We start from the raw sequence: 25,205 nt of genomic DNA, 5'->3' as shown, positions 1-25,205 counted from the left end.
ACTAATACCATCCCCGGTGGAGGGTCTGCGAACTAAGTTCACACCAGAAAGTCCTGGAGAACTGAACGGGCAAAATAGTCGTCACTCCAGGCTTGGCTGCCCAGGCAGTAATGTCTGGTGAACGTGTGCAAGGATGCCCATATGGCCACCTGGCAGATGTCAAGAAGTGAGACTCCACGTTCCAATGCAGGGGTTGCTGCCGCAGCCCTAGTGGAATGAGCACGCAGCCCCACTGGAGGTTCCTTTTTCACTAAAGCGTAACAGACTTTAATAGAAAGAACTACCCATCGAGAGATGGTACGAATTTTGAACAGCCGGACCGATCTTGGCACCTACAGAGCCAACGAAGAGTGGACTCTCCACCCGGAAATCTTTTGTGCGGTCAAGGTAGAAGGACAGCACACGTTTAGGATCCAGAAGGTGGAGTCTCTCCTTCTCCTTGGAAGGGTGTGGAGGTGAGAAAAAGGTGGGCAAAGTTATCATTTGTCCTATGTGAAATGGTGTAACTACTTTAGGAAGGAACGAGGGCCTTGTCCTAAGCACCACTTTTTCCGGATGCACAGAGAAGAAAGGGGCATGGAAGATAGAGCATGAAGCTCACTCACCCTGCGAGCAGTGGTCAAGGCAACACGGAAGGCAGTTTCCAGGGCGAGGCGCCCGAGAGGACAGTTGTGAGGAGGCTCGAAGGGAGCACACAAGATTTAAGCCCCACTCGGGCATTATGAAAGGAGATCGAGGAAAGAGATGAGTAGTGACCTTAAAGATTCTACTTACAATAGGGGACTTGAATAAAGAGGGTTGATCTGGCAGCCAAAGGAAAGCAGAGATAGCTGCAAGATAACATTTAAGAGTACCCAGAGCTGAGCCCTGCTCGGCCAAAGAAGGTATATACAAGAGAACCTCAGAAAGAGGGGCAGAAAGGGGATCAACAGCCTTTCCTGTGCACCATGCCACAAACGTATTCCATCTACAGGCGTATACCGTTTTAGTTGAGAGATGCCGGGATGCCTGGCTGCCAAATTACATTACAGACTTTGGGTGGAATGTCAAAAGCTGTGAACTGTCGCCGCTCACTCTCCACGCAAGGAGGTGGAGGATCGATAGGTTCGGGTGTAGAACCCTCCCCTGCTGCTGCGACAGACGATCCTCCATACTCTTCATTTCTAGTCCGGAGCCACAAGAATACCTTGGGTCTGGTCGCGCTTGATCTTCTTCAGCACTCGGGCAGAAGTGGTACAGGCGGAAAGGAGTACAAGAGACCGCAACTCCACTTGCGATGAAAAGCATTGCGAGCGAGTGCCGCCTTGAAAACTCCAATGTGCAGAACTGCGGACATTGCACGTTCTTTTCAGTGGAGAACAGATCTAGCCAAGGCTCTCCCCACCGCTAAAAGAGACCTTGTACCACCTCTGAGTGAAGACGCCGTTTGTGATCTACCAGGCAACGATGGCTAAGTCTGTCCACCCTGAAGTTCAGAGAACCTGCCAGGTGTTGAACCACCAGGGTAATGTCCAGAGGCAAAGAGCATCTTGACGCAGGGTCCACAACCCCATCCGGACCAGTTTGTTGCAGTACCACATAGCGGTGGTGTCTTCGGTGAGCACTTGCACCACTTTCCTTATTAGAGAGAGAAGGAATGCTTTCCGCACCAGACAGATCGCCCAGAGCTCCAACAGGTTGATATGGAGCTAGGACTCCACCAGAGACCAAACGCCTCTGATTTCCGCCTCTCCCAGATGGCTGCTGTGAAAAAGTGGCTCTATATGTACTGGACCAAAGTAAGGTACAGTGTGTATAGAGTCCACAATCCCCAGAGGTATAACAAAGGTTAAAGTCAGGTCTGACCTTACTCTGTAAAGTGGTAGCTTGGTCGATAAGTAAGGCAGTACCAGAGGACAGTGTAAAGCATTTGCTGTACACAGTCAGTCAGCAAAAGGTTTCACACGCTCAAGAACTGAACTCTAGGCCAATTGTTTTCATATCCAAAGATATAGTTGTTTTATTTTTAGAACCACAGGTATCAAAATATACTTTTCTCGATATAAGTACTCATGTAATTACTTTGCAAAGAGGCAATAAACTTTTTACACACAATAGGTACAATGGTTGCAGTAGGCAACACAATTCTAAACAATTTAACATCGAGCTCAATGGGTTTTTCTACACAAATGCAGCTGATTACTTTATAGATCACTTTTGTAACTTCAGGACTGGATCCTAGATTCAGTCCTGGGGTCTAAGCTGAAAACAGTTTATTAAAACGTTTTAGTTATTGCAATGATTTTTAAAGAATATAAAGTTATTTTAAAAGTTGACACTTGGAAACTTTTCAGTGAAAAACTAGCAATGTTATCCAATGGAAGGAAATTCAAAGCACAGGTAAAGTAGGTTCTCGTTACTTTTGTAATCCAGTACTGGACTCCTAGGTTCAGAACTGGGGTCTCTACCTAAGACAGGTAAGTAATTACGTTTTAGTAGTTGGTACGATTTTTAAGGAATATTTGTAATTTTCAAAAGAAGACACTTAGAAATGTCACAGAAAAACAGTCAATGGTTTCCTATGGAAGAAATTTAGATTACTAGCAAACACGGTTGCGATTATTTTCGCGGTTCAGTACTGGGCTACAAGGTACAGTACTGGCTTCCCTCCTGGTCACAGGTGAGTAATGCGAAATTCGTTATTCGGCTGATTTTAGATGATTTTAACATTTCAAAACTTCACACTTAAAAGATTTTTCGAGTCAAACCAGTCAATGTTATCCTATGGCAGGAAAGTGAGTCATCGGTTTGCAGGTGACTACTCGATTGGTGAAGTTAAGGTTCTGGGCATAGACTTAGGGGTCCCCCAGTGTCAGGTAGGTACAGTTGGTACACCCTCAGCGGCACAGGGGCGGCCGGGTGCAGAGGTAGTTAGACCCAATGTTATCCAATGAGAGGCCAGGGGCCTTCGGTTAGTGGCTGCTGGCTAGCAGGCCACGCAGCTGTGGGAGTTGGGCTCCTGGTCACTTGCTCAGGGCAAGTGGGGAAGTAGGATAGGGTACAGGTTGCACTGCGAGGGGCACTCGGGCGGCTGGGTGCAGGGTGCTTTTGAGCCGTCGGGCGCTCAATGTTATTCAATGGAGATCTTGAAAAGGGAACAAAGGCTGCAGGCTCGGGGACGGAGGATCTTCTGGTGCGGCCAACACTTCGAGGGGTACGTTGGGATCTTGGAGGATAGGTAGGCACCCAGGAGTTGGGCACAGGGGGCTGTGGGGCGCCGGGTGCATGGGTGTCTTTTGAGGTCGGAAAATCTTACCCCCTGCTGGTCGCAGTCAGAGGGGTCCTTTGTCCTGAGGCTGCAGGCATCGTTGGGGTCATCGAGGGGGGTCCTTGGGCACTGGATTCCAGGTAAGAATCGCCAGGGGGACGTCCTCAGGGTCTTGATTCACTCCGGCACAGACCCGGCTTGGCGGGTGCAGAGTGTGCAAGGTTCGCGGTTCCGGGCTGATGCCAGGGCTTGTTACTTGCTTTGAGCAGTACCACTGCTCGTGGGAGCCCCAGGTAGTCAGAGTCACAAGGCAGTCAGGGCCTCCGGGGTTTTTGAGGTTGCTGACCACTGGAGATGCCGGGGTTTAACGGGAGCAGGTTCGAGGGTCGACAGGCCGGTAGGGCTGGGGCTAAATCAGTTGGTGTCTCCCTCTTTTTAGCAGCTTCACGGCAGGTCTTTGTGTTCCTTGATCTCTTTCTTGTTTCATAATCTGGATCTGTGGAAAAAGGTTCAGGGTGCCCCCTAAATCCTGAATTTAGGGGCGTTACAGGTAGGGCAAGGGCAGAGACCAATGGGTCCCTGTCTTGGGGTGGGTACACCCCCTAGCCTGCTTGATTAACTGATATACTGTGATCTTGTGATGATTAGGTTTTCTCTAAGTTTTACATTTTGATCAATTGATGTACTGTGATTTTGGAACGAATAGGTTTCTTCCCAGTTTTTAATTTAATCTGTATGTACCTGATGAGATACTGTGAATAGTTGTTCGGAAGGTTATGTACTGTAAATCTCGACAATGTTTTAATTATGTATGTTTTCAGGAAGCTTTTCTGAATTTTAATGTGTTTGTGGAGGATAACGTTTTCTTCCATGTTTTATGATCAAATAAAGAAGATTGTAAACGTTACATTTTAGTGTGGGAATTCAAGATTTTTATTTATTATCAGGATTTGCGGATGTTATGTGATAAACAACACACAAGAGAGTGAGTAAAAAAAAGTAGTATTTCCAGGGATTCCCTTTTGACTTCGTGTCAAACTGAACACGGACAAGATGTGGATCCTCATCCTCGGGCCCAACCCCGCAGCCTGGGACGACTCCTGGTGGCCCGCATCTCTGGGCACCCCCCCCCCTGCACCAACCAACCACACACGCAACCTAGGATTAATCCTCGACTCGAAACTCAGAATGACCAACCAAGTCAACGCACTCTCCTACACCTGCTTCCACACCCTCCGCATGCTCCGCAAGATCTACAGATGGATCCCGACAGACACACGGAAAACCGTCACCCACGCCCTCATCAGCAGCAGACTCGACTACAGAAACGCCCTCTATGCCGGAGCCCCGTCCAAGCTCATCAACAGACTTCAAAGAATCCAGAACGCCTCTGCACGCCTGATCCTCGATCACCCCCACCTGAGAAACCTGCACTGGCTCCCCATCGACAGAAGAATCTCCTTCAAACTCCTGACCCACGCACACAAGGCACTCCACAACACCGGCCGAGCCTACCTCAACAACCGACTCATTCTTTGTACCCAACAGGAAACTCCGCTCCGCCGACTTGTCCCTGGCCGCCGTCCCACGCATCCACAGAACCACTTCCGGGGGCAGGTCCTTCTCCCACCACGCCGCCAAGACTTGGAACACCCTCCCTCTCTTCCTACGACAAACTGAAGACCCGCAGACCTTCAGGAGACTACTCAAGACCTGGCTCTTCGACCACTAGCAGCGGCTCCCCCCCACCAGCACCTTGAGACCCTTGCGGGTAAGTAGTGCACTTTACAAATCCTCTGATTGATTGATTGAGCCATTATGGTGCTGTGGAGTTCGTAATGACAACCTCCCAGCACCATATACTGGCATCACTGCACTTACAGTGTCCAGGTATGGCCCTGGGTACTGTAGGGGCACAGGGCTCATGCACCTGTGCCCACACCACTGGCATAGGGCACCCAGCTAGAGGGGTGGCTGATGTATGCCAGGGCAGTGGGGTTGTGGGCATGGCACACAGGGATGTGTACAATGTCGACTGTTTAGTTCTGCACCAGGGCACTCAGCCTGCAAAGGCAGTGTGTGTGTGTCAGGGTACAGGGCACCTAAGGATGGCACAATACGTGCTGCAGCCCTTAGGGGTCTTCTCTGGTCACAATGCCCTGGGTACCTGGCAAACATTCCAGGTGTTAATGTAATAAAGAACAGGCCATGGATAGTCAGCATGTAGGCGGTCTTTTTTTTTTAACTGACATTTCTTAGGAGACTTTCAGAAACATAACATTTTTTATTATAGAACCTTAAGTGAACATGTGCAAGCCAGCAATTCCTAACTCAGAATCCTCCACATATTCCTTTGTACAGTAAGACATCCAATTGTTCAAACCTGAAAGGTAGCACAGGCAATTGAGCGAGTTTCAAAAGGTTTCTTTAAAAGTGTGTTTCAAGGGCTTTTTGACACATGGTGACCTGGACACAATAATAGGATGAAGATCCTTGGGGTTCCTGAATCCTGCCCACTTACTCTGGATGGATTAACTTTTGTTTACTCTAAGGCTGAACTTGGGGGGGGGGGGCAAGCAAATATGATGCTTACTGAATTCAGCTGGAGTAGGTGCTGGGCAACCACACATTAATGGCCTTTTCCACAAAAGGATTTGTGTCCAATATATAAGAATTGTAGATCGGATAATTTTCTCCACTGACATCCAGTGGAGCTTTGTACAGCTGGTTGATGCGATTCCACCTCATGAGATTCAGGCATAGTCTTTTCCTTTTTTGTGGACCCTTCAAATTGCTGGATTTCTTTTCTGCACGCTCCTACATAGATCAGTCAACCAATCGCATCATATTCATAGATCTGGTAAGTTTGCAGCACTGTTTCGTCCTAAGTAGCAGCACTCCTCATTATCATGAGTTGAAATTTAAGGATGACCATCATGGTTGTGATGTGCTGTGAGGGGAAAAAGAACTAGGCTGAACCAAACTCTCAGGTTTGACCCATTGAGTTAGGGAGTATTTTGTGGCCAGTTCTTGAGACGCGATGAAAGGGAATGTTTCAGACAGGTGGGCTACCTGCCACAATAATCTCGATTAGGGCTTGATTTCAAAACGGTTATCATTCATGCAGATTGTTCTTCCCCAGTTGCATGTGAAATTGTCGGCCGTCCGGGAGAAATAAAAGCCAAGGGTCACACAACAGGCAGAATTCTAACAACTGGTCTGGTGGCGAATGAGTAAGGAACCAGTGCAACGTGGGAAACCCCACTCCTGCTAAGTTTGAGGCTATTTATAATTGTAAGAGATACTGCCAAGTGTATCAGCAATAAAGACTTTACAAAATTGTAATGTGTCAAATGCAAGGACCTCAAGCCAGAGAGTAACATTAGAAGATCAGCTTTTTTCCGTCACAGCCATGGCTACTCTATCAATGTGCTAAAAATGAAAGCGGAAGATCCATCTTCGAATTAGATCTGACTTTAGCAACATCCAGAGCGGCAAAGCTTCCACAGAAGAGAAAGGTTCTAAAACTTAATTGGATATTTGTTAGAGGCAGACCACCAATGCAAGAATGGCAGAATCCAAAGAAATGTCAACTGAAAGCCATTCTGTCAAAAGCATCCTGAGAGAAAGACTACCTACCTAAGGGGAAGGGAGTCTAAATCTCCTCATATATTATTACTTAAACTCCATGCTCTTTCAATCAGGGGTTTATAAAGCGTGCTACTCCCCCGTGAGGGTCTCAAGGCGCTGGGGGGCAGCTCCGGATCAGTCGAAGAGCCAGGTATTGAGGTCCTTCCTGAAAGTGTGCAGGGTTGGGGAGCGTCTGATGTTCACCGGGAGCTCGTTCCAGGTCTTGGGTGCGATGTAGGAGGAGGGTCTCCCACCTGTTCTGTTTCTGCGGATGCAGGGGACCTCTGCCAGGGCGAGGTCGGTGGTGCGGAGATTCCTCTTGGGTATGTGGAAGGATACTCTCTCGATGTATTTGGGTCTGATGTTTTTGAGGGATTTGTAGGCGTGGGTTCCAACCATGCCCCCCACTCAGTGCAGGCTCAGTTTCATGCCAAAGACGTACAATCATCTCATCCCCAAACTTAATAGAAAGGTAATACTTCAATGCCAACGTCCACAGATACCTGGGGATTGTCTAGGTGTCAAAACGCATCCTTAAAATGCAAATGGCAATTGCAGGGTGTTTGCCAAGTGAAAGGAATAAACACGGAGACAAATTTAAGGGAAAAGCAACACTTGGCTTCGTACATGGGACAGGGCTCTGTAAGTACCAGGGTGGTAGTCTTTTGTGCTCCCAAACCACCTGAGGCCACGGAAGGGAGGCAGGAAATTCCAAACACCTCTGCTGGTGGAAACCTCCAGAACCTTCTCCTACCTCAAAGTTGGCACCAGGTATAAATATTGGGCCCTCAGATTAAACTTTTCAGTACATATTTGGACCTGTGGAAGATTCAGAAGGACTGCTTTGCAGCTCTGCAAGAATGACTGTTACCCGAGTGAGAAGGAACTGTACCTGCATCTTGAACCCAGGATCACCAGAGGGACTCCAAGGGTAATTGGATGGCCTCTTGATCAGTGTCTCAAGGACAGAAAAGGCTCCAGCCACCTTGAGCCCAGCAGCTGGACTCTGTCTGCTGTGAGACATACCCCTCCACATCCCCAAGTGGTGCCACCCCACTCCAGGACTGTTGAACGTGGGCCTAAAGGTGCTCCGCCAGCCCAGCTGTGGTCTTCTGGGCAGAACAGATGCAGCGCATCTCCTCGCAGTCCCACATCAGAACAGCCGCTGCATGAGGCATCCCTGACAGTACCTCCCATCACAGACTGCAGCTCATCGGTACCACGGCTGCGTCACTCCGCATTGCAAGCTTCCATCTACGGCATCCTCAACAAAGACCTCAATTCGCTAGCCCTGTCGATGGCTCCAACAAAATCGCCACTGTGTGAGGTATCCTCAATGCAGGGCCTTGCATCACCACACGCAGCTCAGAGCCACCACTGCGCGACGCATTCTCAATGCAGGATCTTGCAACGCTCTGAAACCAGCATTTAAGGTACTTTGTTCAGCATGCCTAACTTGGTCCCTGTATGCGGTCCGCGCTACATCGCGTTTGGCATGAAATTGTGACCGGCATGACCAGATAACTAAAGTTGTGACTACTTGCTTTTAGGCACTATTTTCACTTAAATCTTTTAAAATTGGATCTGTTTTGGTTCTACTGATTGCATTTTGTTTTGGCTTTATTATGGTATCCTTTTTGAATGGATATTTGAATGTAAAAGCATTTTATATCTGAGCACAACTACAATATGAAGTCTTGTTAAGCCATTACAGTAAAGGTAATTCCACTGATTGGAGGACTGATTAACATTTATTGTTCAGTAAGATAAGCAGTGGATTGTCCAACAAAAATCAAGAGTAAAAGTGTCACGGTCAGTGACAGAGAAAACTGAATTCAGGACTGATAAAAAGGGCTTCACTACATAGCTTTGCTTAAGCTACATTCTGTTAACAACCCATAAGGAGTGGAAGTGGAAGTCCCCAAGTACTCACGCAGGAAGCAGCTTTAGCAGGTTCTCCCGCAGCTCCAGGGTCACCAGGTTTGCCAGGCTGGAAAGTAAAGCAGAGACAGAAGTTACACAGACTTTTAGTGACACTGCCAATCAACCACGACAATACAGAGAAAGCAGGCCCAGGCAATCCTTCACAACAAAGCACTGATGTATTTGCTTCAACAACATCTACAGATGTTGAGAGGGGCTACAAAGAAATTGGTTAATCGCGAGACTGTTAAAAAGGTAGGGTTTGTAGTCAAGCAGAACACGTTTTCGACAAAGTTCTCACTACAAGCAGAAACTGCACTGCAAAATGTGCCCTCAGACTTCAGCTGGTCAACATAAGAGCAGGTGCCACCATTATGACAGATACTACTACAGCATACCCCTGCTATGCCAATCAATACAAACAAACCATGTTGCTTGGGTTTCAATTTTTCACATTCATTCTTGAGCATGCATCACCAAGCTCAGGTTCCCCAGGTCTAGTCTACATCAGGAGCCTTTAACTATACTGCCCCATGGCAAATGTCTATCCAAGATTTAAACTAATCAAAAGGGTGTGCGGGTGAAGGCTGCAAATTACAAACAGCTGAACACTCACCATTGGTTTTGGAATCGTTAAAAAACTATTGTTTTTTAAAAGATTCAAAGTTAACCATCAGCAATGAGAGCTTTTTCATGCACAGTGACCGATCCATCATAGAATGATGGGAGCCACTGACAACAGTTGGCCCTTTGGCAAGTAGTCAATCCATGCCTACCAAGAGACGTCACTGACGTGGCAGAAAGAAACACCTGGCACACTTTTCAGGGTGTTTTCCATTTCTGCCATTCACACAAAGGGTCCTATTTAGAGTGATGCAGTAATTGAATTGTAGGGCAATAATGGACAAAATCAAGTTCAGCATATTTTTACTCTTAAGCTGTATTTACAAAAATGCAGCAATACTATGGTGGCACTCCTTTTATTTGCTGCCAACGGAGTCTTTAAAAAAAATCTGAACAAAGCACTATATGCAAGTTACTGCATTTCTTGCTAATTGTTTTAATCCCATTTAAATATTGCTGAGATTCAACAGTAAAGCTAGAGCCACAATTAGACATTGTGCTACACTCAACCGTACAGCTTCTGCAAATTCTTCACTGAAGCCCTTATGCGCCTTGACAGGTGACAGAGGGTGCAGAAATCTGATTCAATGCAGTGTCGGCACCAACGCTCAGATAAGTCCTAGTACGCCTCCATTATAAAGAACCCTACTAGAAAGATTCCATCACTTACGCTTACAGAGCATAGGGCACGGACAGAGAAACTTACTTTCCAATGTCGCTGGGTAAGGCTTGTAGTGAGACGTCATTAAGTGCAAGGTGCGCCAAGCTGCGTAGTTGTGTGAACCCGTCCGGCAATCTGCAACCAAAATTAGATAGTAAGTGATAAATCTTTATTGCTTGATTACTTAAAATCATTGCAATCACAACAACTTCACATTGCAATCATAATAACTAGATTAATCATTAAAAATTCCTTTACAAAGACATATTCCCAGAAGATATTATAAAAACTATATATACAATTTTAAAACTTATCAAAAGGATTAGATCCATTCACATCGCATCAATAATTATAAAATAATATTGCACATATTATATTTTAAAAGTAACGTAGTGCATGGCATACTTTTCCATATACATATCCCAAAAAATCTGTGAGACCAACATTTTCTCAGGTACATTTCATGCATAAATTACATTTCAACGCTCTAATGTACATTTATTGCCTTAAGCATCATATTAATGTGATAATAAAGTGCATCATTATACTATAAAGTGCTAATATGCAATTATTGCACTGACCATCACATTAAGTCAAACATAAAGTACATCAATTTACAAAAGTAGTGGCACATCTGTTTTTAGGATCCCTTATAACATTATTATTAAGTGATAATACCTGTATGCCAGATAGTACTGGAGATCTACCTTATTGTAGCAAACATTTTTTCAACCACCATTAAAATGTTTACCAAATGACAATAACGGAATCGATTCCCCAGCTAAAGACATGATTAATGCCTGACTAGCAGATCTAACCCTGCTCTCCAAGAAATAAGGTCTCAAAACTATAAGTCGAAGCTAGATCAACTTAGGGCACACACAAACTATATGGACTAGAGTTTCCTGTGGCCAACCACAAAGTATACAATTAGAGTCCGGCCACTGCTTAATCCTTTGTGGAGTTTAATCCCGTACGCAATCTTAAAAACATATTTTTTAACTTTGCTGAGAAAAAAACATTAAAATACAGCTGAATACATAGTGATTGGTATGAATTAATCACATAGCATGCATAATTTTCCTCTGCTAAATCAATTTTGTCTAGTTTAAACTATTCAGTTTTAATACGTTTTTTTTTTATTAACTTATAATTGGGCATTTTCAAGTCTTGTAGTGCAATTTGCAGGACGATATCTCTTAGGGAGGTTAAAATATAAGATCTCCATTGAGCCGCATAGATAGACTTGTCTATTTCTTGCGAACAAATGTTCCCTAATGATGATTGATCTGATGCAGACAATGTTGCCATGCATTTTAAAAATAAAATGCTTCTTTTGATACCAGGCTCTGTCTCTGGAGACCAAACTCCATTCTTATTCCTGCTTGACACACTGATTAGGCAATCCCAAAGGTTGCTTTAAAAACCTTAATTAACAATAAGTCAAGTATTTTCAAATCTTTCCCTCTAGTAATAGGAGGACCATATATGAGAGTTGGTTGTAATTTAGCTTTGATTACTTTAAGAATAAAATCATATGATTGGCAGTTCAATTACTTTTTAAGACATTTAAAAGCATGGATCAGAGTCACAGCCTTAGCCCTTAGATCCTTAAGATGAAATGTAAAAGTCACACAGTTGTCAAACATCACCCCTAAGTATCTATATGTCTTAACAGTATCAATTGTACCTGCTCTTACCTTCCAGGGATGCCACGATCCACCATTTTTTTCCATAACAGGTTCCGTGGCACCGAGTCGAAGGCTGCCTTAAGGTCAATAAAAGCAATGTATACATTTTGCTTATTTAAGACAGCCCTCTCCGCAATTAAAGTTAAAGCCAGCAAGTTTGTAATAGTGGATTGACCTTTCCGGAACCAGTCTGATTGAATGGTATTATGCCCTCCTGTGTAGCCCAATCTTCCAATTCTATCAAAAGAGTTGAGGCAAACACCTTTGCATCGACATCAGTAAGCGAAATCAATCGATAGTTAGCAGGATTAGCCACTGGGCCGCTCTTATAACTAGGTTGCACTATGCTGCCTTGCCAGGATTCTGGGACCATTCCCCTAGTCAAAACTTCCCTGAATAGACTGTAAAATACCTGCCCACATATCACCATTTGCCAAAACAGGGCATTTGGTAACCCATTAGGTCCAGGAGCCCCATTTGCTCAAAGCCCTCTTAGCAGGGTCAATACTTGGTCACGACTAGCGATTTCTAAATCAAGATTTAAGTCAAAACTGGAATCAATAAGATGGTCAATGGAGTCCACACCCAGACACTCATTAAAATGGTCAATGGAGTTCAAACCCAGATACTCCCCATTCCCCACATTTTTAAATAATATCGTATTGCCCATACCTCTTTCCTTGCAGATCGGAATTAAGACAATAAATCAACCATCTACTCCCCATCCAAAGAAAGGATTGTCTAAATGTAATCAGCTACTCAGACTTGATTATGTAACTTGTGTTTTTTGTTGTTGGGTGTGCCACAGTAAGGCTTTGGTGCCATGGGTAAGTACAGTTGATTGGTTTATACATTTCTTCTTGCATAGAATCTTGAAAAGTCTGCTTTCAGCTTACACTTGTATGATGGGTCAATGAGGTGAAGCCACACACAAGATAAGGGTAAATAAAGGTAAATTGAGGTATGTTGACTAACAATTAAAGACTGGCCTCTGATGAAAAAAAAAAAAATAATGGATAGCTGATACTCTACAATCAAAACACCACCCTAGAAATTGGTGGCATACACTCTTATCGAACATTAAAACTCCAACACCAGAGACCTCTGTGAAAAGGCCAGGTCAACAGATAGTAAAAATCACAGCACAATGAATCTTGAGGAGGCCTTTACAGTACAACTCTTCTAAAATCTGCACTCCTTGGTTTGAAGCGTTACCAAAAATTGCAACTCAACTCTCGGGGCCCTAAGGTAACTATACTTTCCTCGCTCTAGGTTGTTACAATAGGTCAGAGGTGCTGGGTGTCACTACAGGCAAACAGCCACTCTCACCGCCTTAAGGTGTGACTTCGACAGCTGTGATGACACTTCTAGCCAGAGACTAGGAAAGGTTACTATAAAAAGGGTTGCAGGAAGATGGCTCTTTATATGATATATCAAAATGAGATATACTGTTTAGAGTCCAAGGGTTCCCTTATGAGTGGACAGGGGCTTGCTATGGCAATCCGATGGTGGTCGTCTAAGTGGTAGCATGGTCGAACAGCCTTAGGCTTATCACAGAGGAGTGCAAGACATCTGTAAATGCACACAATAGTCAAGTGAGACACACTACTCGAGAAGGAGATCCACACCAATTTATAAAAAAAGAACCAGGATCTTCATATATGCTTTGGCACCAGAAACAATTAGTTTAGGTAAGTACGTTTTTTAACACAAATATTTTAGAGTTCAAAAAGTGTTATCGTTTGGGAGGAAAAGTCAATGTGGGACTTGGTTATAATAAAGCAACTTACAGAACCAGTCTCCAGGAGTTAAGGTGAGGGTTGGGCAAGATCCAAGGCACACCAGCAGAACACCACCAGAAGCACGAGGACAGCAGGGTGCAGAGGTGCACAACAGCACAGAGTACCCAATGTTACTCTATGGGGATCGGTCTTCTCGTAAAGAGGCTGCAGGTTTGGACTGGGAGGCCAGTCGGGCTGAACCAACAGGGGGGCTCAGGACTCACAATGCTCAGGGATGTAGGGACAATTTTTGGTCCTCTTCTTCGCGGCCCAGAGGTGAATGGTGCAGATGTGTCGCTAGGTGTCAGGCTTTTCTTATCAGGAGCAGTCACGGTAGAGGGGGCCTGCGTGCAGAGGCAGCAGGCAACATTGGGAAGTCCACAAGCGGTATCACCACACTGGGCTCGGTCTCTGGGGGACCACGCTGAAACCGTTGGCCCACTTCAAATCTGGCTTGGAGCGACTGGTACAGTGGTGTCCTTAGGCGTTGGGTTTCTGCAGTCACAGAATTCTTCCAGGGGACTTTGGATGTCTGCAGGGAAGCAAGTACATTGCTTCTCAGGAAGTCTTGGCTCCTGGGTAAAGTGCTGGCAGGTCTCTGGGGCTTTGGGGACTCAGCAGCTGCTGGACATTCCTCTTTTGGTGCAATTAGCGAAGGCAGCCGGCAGGGTTAGTACCAAGTCAGTTGCTGGATCGTCTGTTCTTCCAGGAGGTGAATCTTCAGGTCCTTTTGTCTTTCAGGTCAGCAGGATCTGTTTTTCTGGTGCCAGGGGTTTCCCCGAATACTGAATTTTGAGGGCATTAGGGGTAGTGTAGGGTAGTACCCAGTGGGCTATTGACCCTTGGGGTCACTACATCCCCTATATGACATCTTCCTGTGGAAAGTGGGCATAACCATGTCCCAGAATACCTAAGTATGCAATCACAAAGATGGCTGCTCCTGGAAAGTTGTGGCCACCTCAGTTTAGCCCACCTTAGGGGAGGTACTAACCTGGGGGTGGCATGCCTACCTAACTAGCTAGCTAATTTCCCCACCTGTCCAGGAGCCAAAGGGGCTCTGGACAAAGGAAGTGGGCTTCCTCTCCTGTGAGGGGAGCCAGATTTGCATTTCAAAGGCGGCAGTTCTCTGAAGCTTACCAGCCTAGGAAGGCTAAACAACAGGTGGGAGGGTGTGTGACACCCTCTTTCCGGATAGGTTTTTGTTCTGGGCATCCTAAGAGCAAATGGCCCTCACCCTAGGAGGTTAGAACAGTGTCTCGGGTGGCAGACTAGAAGAAACGAGTCAGCGAACACACCAGAAGCTGGTAGGCTTTCAGGGGGCACCTCTAAGGTGCCCTCTGTCTGCATGCATTCATAAAGACAACACTGGATTCAGTGTGGGTTTATCAATATGAGATGTTCAATACCAAACATCCCTATTTTCTGTGAAGCCATCCTGCAGCTGGGGGAATCATTTTCACAAGTGCCCAGCATATGTTCTAAAATGGCTTCCCTGTTCACTTGCACTGGCAGTAATGGAACTGACTCACAGAGGGGCATATCTGCTCATTCAGGCATGCCCTCACATGTAATACCAAGCACCCTGCCTTAGGGCTGTAATGCATGCTGTAGGGATGACTTTCAAGTACCACATGCAGTATTAGGCGTCTGGCACACAGGGGTGTGTGTCAGGTCGTATTTTCACTTTTGCCCGCACCAAAACACACAGCTTGCGATAGCAGCCATGCATGAGGTTGGTGAGGGGTCCCTTGGGGGTGCACAATTTGTGCTGCAGCCCTTGAGGGGCCCCTCTAGTACCTCAGGCCCCAGGTACCATTTACTAGGTACTTCTAGATAAGGATAAAGGCATTGCCAATTGGGGGACCAATTGTACAGTTCTGGGAAAGAGATCTAGCACTGGTTAGCAGGAACCCAATGCACTTCCAGTTGAATAAGTGGGGGTGTTCATGTCTAAAAGGAGCAGTTTCCTACAGGGGGCAACACCCACAGATTAAGTAAGGCACTGCCTTCTGATAGCACAGCAAGAAGGGCACACATCCAAGAGCGACAGTGTTTTCTCAACTGAAAACTTTCACCTAAATTTCAAGAAAACACAGACTGAACCAGCAGACACAAGGAACGTTGGTTACCATTTAATGACCTAGAACTAGACACTGAATTTGTGTGTATTAGTTCTCCAAGACAGCACAAATGTGCTGGAGTATGTGTGCACTGAGTGTGTAATCACACACAGTGAAGGGTGACTAATGACAATGACTATCTCTGGTAAAATTGATATTTGTCGGAAGTTCTTAAAGGGTCACAAGATTTTTTTTGTTACCTGTACTTATGGAGTCCATTGGCAACATATGTATAGGTAAATTGGTACCTTCTCTCAGACCGGGTGCCCTTCACCTTCTCCTGTATGCATGTGAGGAGATGTGGCCTGTCGTGAGAGGTGTGTGTTGTAGCTGTGTGCTATGTGGATGGTATCCTACCTAGCATTAGAAAGGAGGTACACCTCCATGCTGCCGTTATTGGCCAAACATTCCTTACGTGACTTCCAGAGTCCTGAAACATGTCTAGGAAAGGTAGGGTAATCCACATATGACTCCTGCCAGGCCATATCCCTGCTTGGCTGTCCAAAACTAGTAATGCAGATTGGCAGATCTGCCTGGAGAAAAGAGGTGCGTGGCACAGCTCCCAAATGATAAACATTTCTTAAGCCTCTCCCTCAGTCTTGCGCTTTGGGGTGTCTGGAAACAGTTGAACCACCACTCTGAAAGTCTACAGTCTCAATTGGAATACAAATTCCTACGACCAAGTGAGGGCATGCTCCACCACCGCCTTTGTAGAGCTGACGCAGGAAGAGGAGTGCTGCTCTGGAGGGCCAAGGTGATGAGTTTTTGAATGTAGCTTAACTGAAATAAGAGAAGCAACTTACCCACAAATCAAGAGTCAGAATCAGTGCTGAAATCTGTCTGATGATAGCCAATGCCCAGAACATGTCCTGGAATCTGAGCATGTCTACAGCCAGCTGCTTGCAGCCGACCCACCATATCTGTTGGATCTGAGAGCACAGGGTATACCGAGACCCAAGTAGGTTCGGCACCTTCGAGTCCGGACTGAGACAGTAAAAGAAATGGAGGCAGATGATCCTGGTTTCTGACCTGGGTTTATGCTCAAAGTGGAAAAACCTAGGTAACTGATAACTTCTATGACATTTTATATTCTGGTCTCTAAAGAAAGTAGCAATCCATCTTCGCCCAACGTCTGAGAATGGACATAAGAGAAGTCACTTAGAAAGAGCTGATAATTCCCAACTTCAGCGAACCTTATAGGAAAAGAGGTCGACTTAACTGCTCCTCCACAGAGAATGCGGTCTTACCTGGCCAGAGGATTGCCGCTGAAGTCTGCGATCTCCAAGGACTTGCAGAACCGGATGCTTTCTGGAATTTCTGGAATGTCTGAAAACAAAGTCAAGAATTACATTTAAAAAACTGCAATGTCCCCAAAAAATTCAGAAGCCCAGAGACAAACGTGTGGGGCTCAACAGATAGAAACAGGGCTTGGTATTTGAGAATCACCTTTAGGATGAGCAACGGGAGCACTTCATGGGAACTAAGCTCTACTATAAATTACTATCTCCAGAAACAGTGGAAGGAGTACCCTTATTCCCAGCAAGAGATGTTGGTAATCTGGGATTAATAACCTCAAGAAAGCAACTCATTGTGCTTTTCAACCAGCCAATGTACGGATTAATAGCGACCCAAAGCAACCTTTCAGCAATAAGGGAGAAAAGGGATAAGAAAGTTTGCACAATTACAACTAATTCCATTAAAAAGGCTAGGGAAGTATACTTGAGAGCGCCAAACTTAAGGCAGAAAGGATGTTTTGTTCACCATGGAAGAGGCAGCTGTGTTATGACGCAACTTAAAAATAATGCCAAATAAATCATGCAGAAAACTTGATGCTGTTGTAGCAGAAAACTAAGTTCCAATTTTCCTGGCAGTTTTCCAGTGGTCTAGGTGGCCACGAATATTATATCGGTGTTCTAGTGCTTTCTTCAAAATACTAAGGGAGAATCGACCATGCCAGACAGCTTACTGAGCCCACTACTGGTTCCTTGAATATCGCATCAGAATATATCTGCAGCAACACCGGTGTATCACTGGGAACACGCACAGGTGTATGGACAACCAGTGGTTCAGCACCTGTGGTTTACACACAACTATTCATCTTTCTATAGTGCCTGCTGTACCTGAAAGGCATTAGTGTGCTTTACATATATATACATACAACACTGAAAGATATGTTGGCTTAAATCTAGATGAGAGGGTTACCATGAGAGGTTTAACTGAAAGGATGCAGCAATACAATATACACAAGTGAGCGAGCAGGTAAACGGACATTTAGTCAACAGAAGGTCCCATAAGATCAGTGTTCATCTGTATTGCTTGAAGGTGAGGAGTTTAGGTAGTGTCCTGTGTCAGGAGGAAGGGAGTTCGATAAACAGGTTGCAGCAGGAGTACAGGATTGCTTTAGCACAGAAGATGCTTGAAGTTTTGGTGTTTCCAGTTGAAGACTAGTTTTGATCCTTGTATTATTTGTTTTGCCTAAATTCTGCTTCTGCGCCTGCCTCGGAACATATACTTGCTTGTCTGGAACACACTTACCAAAGGCTTTACATCTATTTTATGATATATAGCTGCTAAGTGCCATTTCATTGATTTGCATGTACAGTATAGCACGGTTTTATTAATGACAGCATTTGTAAAGCGCGCAGCTACCTCAGGCGAGGTGTCCCGGCGCTGGGGGCAGTCGGGAAGATTAGGCTATACTTTGATAGTGTATTTGTAGATCATATTTTATAAATTCAAAAAACAAATTGACTTTTAGGGGAAAAAAAGCATGGCAGCTCTGAATAGATATTTAAATGAGGAATCAGTGCTCAAATGGGTCTGATGATAGCCAATGCCCAGAACCTGTCCTGGAATCTGAGGAAGTCTACAGCCAGCTGCTTGCAGCCGACCCACCATATCTGTTGCATCTGAGAGCACAGGGCATGCCGAGACCCAAGTAGGTTCATCACCTTCGAATCCGGACTGAGACAGTAAAAGAAATGGAGGCAGATGATCCTGGTTTCTGACCTGGGGTTTATGCTCAAAGCAGACAAACCTAGGTAACTGATAACTTCTATGACTGACTAGGACTATGACTTCTATGGGTTCTATTCTTAACTCACATTACAGAGGACATGGTTAATTCTTACCAAAATAAGTATGAGAATTACTATATAAAGCATGTTTGCAAGTCTCTCAAGAAGAGAGAAGTTTCAAACCGTTCAGATGGAGCATCTACTACAAACCATCTGCATTAAGGTGGCACTTACTATATTTTTTTCACTGAGAACAGAGACATAGCGATGAGAACCAGCCTGCTCAAGGGCGGGCAGCAGGCTGGAAAACAAGCACTGAGCAGGTATGCATGTGCACCAGGGGAACTCGTGGGAAGCTCAAACTTGTGGTGCCAACATAAACATTAGCTAGAATTAGGAGAAAAGAGATTTCATTAAATATTGCTAAATATATTGTCAATTTTAAGATTGTTCACATGTTAAGAGGTACATATTAATATAACCACAAGTTTGATGTCTGCAATTACTCTTCTATATATTCTGCACAAAAAGTGGGCATTAAATCTAACTGAATTTCTTGGGTGTGTATACGCCCCTTTTGGGGAAAAGAGTAGCAGGAAAATATTAGAAATATGTATTTTTGACGGTCTCTGGGAGGATCTGATTGTTTGCCTGATGCACATTATCTGCAGGAAAATTGCAGGGGGTGCGTGATTCACAGCCTGTCTGTTCCCTCCACGTAAGTATGCACCTGTCCTAGCCCGAGGACCTACAAGGATCTCCCAGACTGTTTACATGAAAACATGTAGAACCTATTGCTTTGTCACCAACATTCGTTAGAGTAGGTGCGCAACAGACCCATATAAAATGAGGTAACCACATTTGGAGCCTTATACGTCAGACAACAGGGATCACATTTTTATTTTAGAATACAGAGGAAGCCACTTTAACTCCATCAGAACCTATGAGATTTTGTAGATATGATTTGGGATAAAGTATGAAAAGGCGCTTCAGAGTTAATGTATGGAGAACACCAGTAAGCAGTGTGAAATGATATTCCTCATGACCCTAACCCCCTCACTATTCTTGTAACATAGGTACCACAGCTATTCCAGTACTCAGAGTAACTGTTCGAGAGTGTATCAGTGACACCATACCCAGACTTGTAGGATCTTGACACCTTCTGTGTTGGGACATCACCAGTAGTGTCTGCTTGTGTTTATGGTAGTTATCAAATGCTTAATTTTAGCAGGTGTTTAGTAGGATTCTGCCACAAAACTTTTTTGTTTTAGTACCTGGACTTTAATGAGTAGTTTGCACCCATGGCTGGCACAGACTGAGCAACGAGCAGATAACTGTACGCTTTGCATGGAAGCACAGAGGCTGCTGAGCAACATTACTAATGGTGAGAGAAATGTGTTTATATTTTAAGAATACCACTGCTACTATGGCGGAAGAGCTGTGCCAGCGTTAGTGGCACAAGAGGCCTCTCCAATGCCCCACCTTCAAAAGAAGAGAGTTGCTGGCAGGGCCAGCTTTAGGGCAGTGCGACTGGTGCAGCCGCAATGGGCGCGGACCTGTGGAGGGGGCGTATTTAGTAATAACTTATGATAGGAGAAATGAGGGGCACTTTTGCCCAGTGGTAGTGAGAGAATCCGAGGAGGCGGTCATAGGGTGTGGGTCACCAAAATTGTCTCACCAGGCAACAACAGCAATAAAGATGGCCCTGGTTACTGGATGGCCCACCACTGGCAGTCAGTCCGGCCCACACAAGTACACAACACTTCAAAAGCGAGCCTCCAGCTGTAATACTACTCAATGGTGAGGGATAGGCTGGCTCGAATGACGACAGTGGACCAAATGTGGCTTTACGACCTCCGCCACAACCAAATTGACCTTTCAAGCTCATCTTTGACAGACTGTCGTCTTTTGCAATAAATTCCAGCACTTGGTAGTTTGTTTTGCATTATTAATACCGAACTAAAAAAGCAGAAAAGACAGGAAACGGCTGCAGAAAAGCTACAGTGGAGTCTAAAAGCCATTTTGGAATGAGTGCGTCCTTTGTGATTCTGGGGCTCCTGTTGACTGGAGTAAAAGCAGCCCTCTTGATATTGCATTTGGTGGGGTTTCCCATTTAGTGGCGATTTAGACTGGATAATGGCCAGCAATGTTCAGAGTAGGGTAGACTAATGTACTGTTTAGAAATCCATAGCGGACATGGGCGTTTGTGAAGCATCATTTGTACGGGTGAATGTGCTGGAGCACCATGCAGTTTCTTCTAATGGGGTTACAGTTGTCCAATGCTGCACTAAACATGGCTGTCTCTCATACACATCAGATGGCCTCCTGCCAGCTCTCTTGGAATGGGAAAAGCAAGGACCACAAAGGTCACATTCTGTGCTCAAGCAAGTTTGTGCTTTACATCTCATCTATCACCCGCCTGGTGACAACCTCATATTCACCCAACAACTCATGGACACGATCACATCCAATGCCGGTCGGCAGACCACCCAAGTCTACCTGGGTGACTTTAATCTCCACTGGAACGATCAGAATGACACAGTGGTTAATAGTCTCAAAACTTTCCTTAATGCGCTTGACCTCACCCAAATATGCGATAGACCAACACACGACAAAGGCTCGATACTCGATCTCATCATCGCCAAAGAGGACTCTACCCAACTGGAGGCGATCCAACCCTGCGGCTGGTCAGATTACCACATTATCACCTTCTTTATCAACGAAAAAGTTAAACCTAACCCAGCTCAACCCACCAAATCCAAAACCTGGAAAAGAGACATGAAGAATCTTAACCCCACTACCCTGCCTCCCCACATCGGCAGTCTCCTCCTTCCCCCTTCAGGTGCCTCGGATGTTCAATCACTGACCGACCACTACCTTGACTCTATGAATTCAATAGTCAATGAAGTCGCCCCATTGCAACTGAAAAGAGTCTCCACCAAAATTTCTAACCCCTGGTATGACGGCAGACTCAATGACGACAGGCGTACTATGCGAATGGCAGAGCGTACCTGGAGATCTGACCCCTCATCACTGCATCACAAAACGCTTAAGAACAAGAGAAATGCCTACTTTAGGAAAATAAAGCGCACAAAGTCGGACTTCTTTAGCCGCCAGTTGAACCAAGCAAAAAACAGGCCAAGAAAGCTGTTCGAACTAATCAAGACTCAAACAAAGACACAACCCTTACAATCAAACAGCACAACAAGCGACACCCCACACTGTGAAGCCTTCTCTGCTTTCTTTAAGCTAAAGACCGACAACATAAGAAATGACCTCATCATGGATGTAAGCCGATTCCCCAACCACACCAGAATGTCTAACACTCAACCTAAAAACAAGGCATCATGGCTGTACTTCGACACCTACTCGGAAGAAGCAATACACAAACTGCTCTGCACCTTGAAGCCCTCTAATCACCGCATAGACCCCCTACCTGCAAATGCTGTAAAAGACTTCATCCCCTTGCTCCTCCCTCTTTGGACCAAAATCATCAACAGCTCCCTTCAACAAGGTCTCATTCCAGACTCCCTCAAGGTGGGGCAAGTCACGCCTATACTCAAGAAACCTACAGCTGACCCGTCTGACCTGAACAATTACCGTCCTATCACCAATATCCCCACCCTGGCCAAACTGCTGGAGAAATGTGTCCGACTCCAACTAACAAAACACATTGACCAATTTGACCTCCTCAACCCAGTCAGGCTTCCGAGTGAAACATAGCACGGAAACAGCTATGACACACAATTGATGACGCCCTCCAAATCCTTGATCGCAATGAGTCCTGCCTCCTCATCCTTCTTGACCTCTCTTCAGCATTTGACACGGTCAAACATGAGAACTTACTGGAGCTGCTAAGCACTAGAATGGGTCTATCGGGAACTGTTCTCAAATGGTTTTCTTCCTTCCTTCATAACCGGTCTCAGAAGTTCAAGATCGACAATGTGCTATCTACACCTGTGCCTGCAGATCTAGGTGTTCCACAAGGATCCTCCTTCTCCCCCACACTGTTCAACCTCGTCATGGAACCGCTCGCCACCTTGCTCCAAGCATCCAATGTTCAATTCGATATGTACGCCGATGACACACAACTTTACCTAAAGCTACAATCCCCGGAAGTTATCAAACTTCTGAATTCCACACTTAGTAACACTCAATCTTGGTTGACCGATAATCACCTCAAACTAAATGCTCTGAAAACTGAGTTCCTACTCATCTCACCCCCGGCGAAAATTTCCACCACCCAAACCTGGCTCAATAACCTAACAGCACTCAATGTCCAACCTACCATTGTGGATTCTGCGAAATCCCTAGGCATCACACTCGACGCCAAGCTCAACATGCAACAGCACGTTAGCAAAGCCACAAAAGGAGCTAATTTCCAAATCAACACACTGAGGAAACTTAAACCCTTCCTCCCTGCCAAAGACTTCCAAACTGCTGTACAAGCTTTAGTCATCCCTCGCATAGACTACGGAATTGTGGCCCTCAGCGGACTCCCGCTATCCACAACAGCACCCTTAAGAGCCTCCCTGAACGCTGCCGCGAGACTCATTACTGGCTCAAGAAAACATTTGCATATATCCCCAGACTTAAAGTCTCTAAAATGGCTGCATTTTGAAGCCAGAATACAGCTAAAAATTGCAGTTATGACACACTCGGCCGTACACCACAATGCACCCAACTACCTCGCTCAAAAGTAGTCTATATCAGGAGGTTCGAGATCCAATAGAAGTACAAAAAATCTACTCCTGAAACCTCGTAGATTCCGGAAAGAAAAAACATACAAACGATCCTTCTCAGGAATGGCACCCAGGATCTGGAATGCACTCCCTCCTGAAACCAGGCTTATCTCCTCCACTGCACTCTTCAAGAAAGAGGTGAAAACCATCCTTCTGGCCAAGATCTCCTGAACTTTATAGGTGCTGGATCAGAGACTCTGCATCGCTTTGTATCACTGATCACCTTGTCCTTTGGCACTATACTCCTACTTGATGGTGACATCACTACGCTACTCTCTTACTACCGACCAATATATGATACACTTTGGTTTATTGAATCACCCTCCCGATGCCCCCACCCAGTGTTCTCTCTATCCTAAGAAATTGGTATAAGCCATCCACACATCCAAGGTTTACCTGAACCCTTCTGTAGTGGGATCAATGACTTGTGCCGTCTTATATTACTTGTTTACATGATTGTATATTGATATGTTTTCTGTACGTTACTGTTATCCTATTATGTTAGTGACTATTATACTGCTCCCATTATCTCTGTTCATTCCTGCTGCCCCTACCCCTGTCTCTGTGAAGCGCTCTGATATCTGTAAGGATCTTGTTCGCGCTATATAAAACTTTGAATAAATAAATAAAATCTAAGGTTCGTGTTTCGTGCACACATGATGATCCCAGCAGCTGAGAAGAAGCATGCACGGACCACGAGGTAAAAGTGGTAGTTCGGTGGGTTCATCGCCTGGGGCGGGTGGGTGTCTTGGGTCAGGTCTTTGAAATAGCAGCAGATGAAAGGATTCGGCAGCTGGAAGGAGCTAGCGATCCGAGGTTCACTCGAGTGGATGCTGGAACCCGTGAGGAGCTTGACTCAGTCGGTCCGAGCTGGGAGGCAGCAGGCCTGGTCCCTAGCTCAAACAGTGTGCGTGGACATGTGCCGAGTCAGCCAGGTGGAGTGTCCCGAGCGGGGTGGGGTAATGATGCACACAAGGCCAGTGCCACACTACCCTGGGTAGAGCCGTAGGTCACTATGTACATTTTTAAAAAGTTGTTAAAGGTTAAAAAAAAATACAGGCCCGTCAAGCGAGACCGAAGAAGGATTTATAAATAAAAATAAATACCCGAGCACAATAAAACGTAACTTGGTTGCCAGAAACGTTCGTACTTCAGCAATAGTGGGTACTGTCCGATATCATGTGTTTGTATCTTCTGTCAAGTTTCCGGTTTCATAATAAAATATGAATATATACACTGAGAAGCAACCGTTCATAGGACCCGGGCGGCTCCTCCAATGAGGAAGGGGCCTGACGTTTCATCCGGGAGCTCCGCGGTTCTGAAGCTCGATGCTGCCTCCAACACAGTCCTCCTGCTTCAGAATAGTGACGTCACATCCTGTCTACAGCGGTTCTCCACGCAGTCCTGGCAGGTTAAACCCTTACACACGAATCGAGCTGCAAGCTCCCAGCCATGTTATCCTCGACAACCTGCCACGAGCATCTTGTGATTCGGAACACGTCACGAGCTCCCTGGCGCTGAACGACCAATGGAGGCCTTTGCAGAGTAGTCAACCCTGAACTACTGAACAGTTAGAATTCTTCCCTTTGCAATATTTGGTAGCTCCCAACGGTCCATCGTTATTTAAATATGAACCTTTTATTGTTCAAGTCTGACTTTCAAGTTCCACAAGGTGCCCCCCACCAGCTTGGCCACTGATATTCTGATCTGTTTAATTTGTTGAGTTTGCCTAGACAAAGACGCCCGTTGGCCTCACTAGCGCGGTGCAC

The 25,205-nt window shown here is 45.5% G+C and overlaps 1 protein-coding gene across 21 annotated transcripts in view; it reads right to left on the bottom strand.

Annotated features, from left to right (window-relative positions):
- SCRIB (scribble planar cell polarity protein) overlaps positions 1–25,205 on the bottom strand; it is a 576,647-nt gene that overhangs the window by 347,719 nt on the left and 203,723 nt on the right. For all 21 annotated transcript variants that reach the window (XM_078686589.1, XM_078686596.1, XM_078686598.1 and 18 more), the window contains exons 3-5: positions 16,925–17,003; positions 10,131–10,220; positions 8,811–8,867 (exon numbers count right to left, since the gene is read on the bottom strand). In XM_078686589.1, coding sequence (XP_078542715.1) covers positions 8,811–8,867; positions 10,131–10,220; positions 16,925–17,003 — 226 coding nt within the window. The remainder of the gene's footprint in view (positions 1–8,810; positions 8,868–10,130; positions 10,221–16,924; positions 17,004–25,205) is intronic.

This window comes from Lissotriton helveticus, chromosome 4_1 (assembly GCF_964261635.1).
Source record: "Lissotriton helveticus chromosome 4_1, aLisHel1.1, whole genome shotgun sequence".
NCBI classification, from domain to species: domain Eukaryota; kingdom Metazoa; phylum Chordata; class Amphibia; order Caudata; family Salamandridae; genus Lissotriton; species Lissotriton helveticus.
The sequence above is the reverse complement of the archived record's forward strand: the minus strand, read 5'-3'. Positions and strand labels throughout refer to the sequence as shown.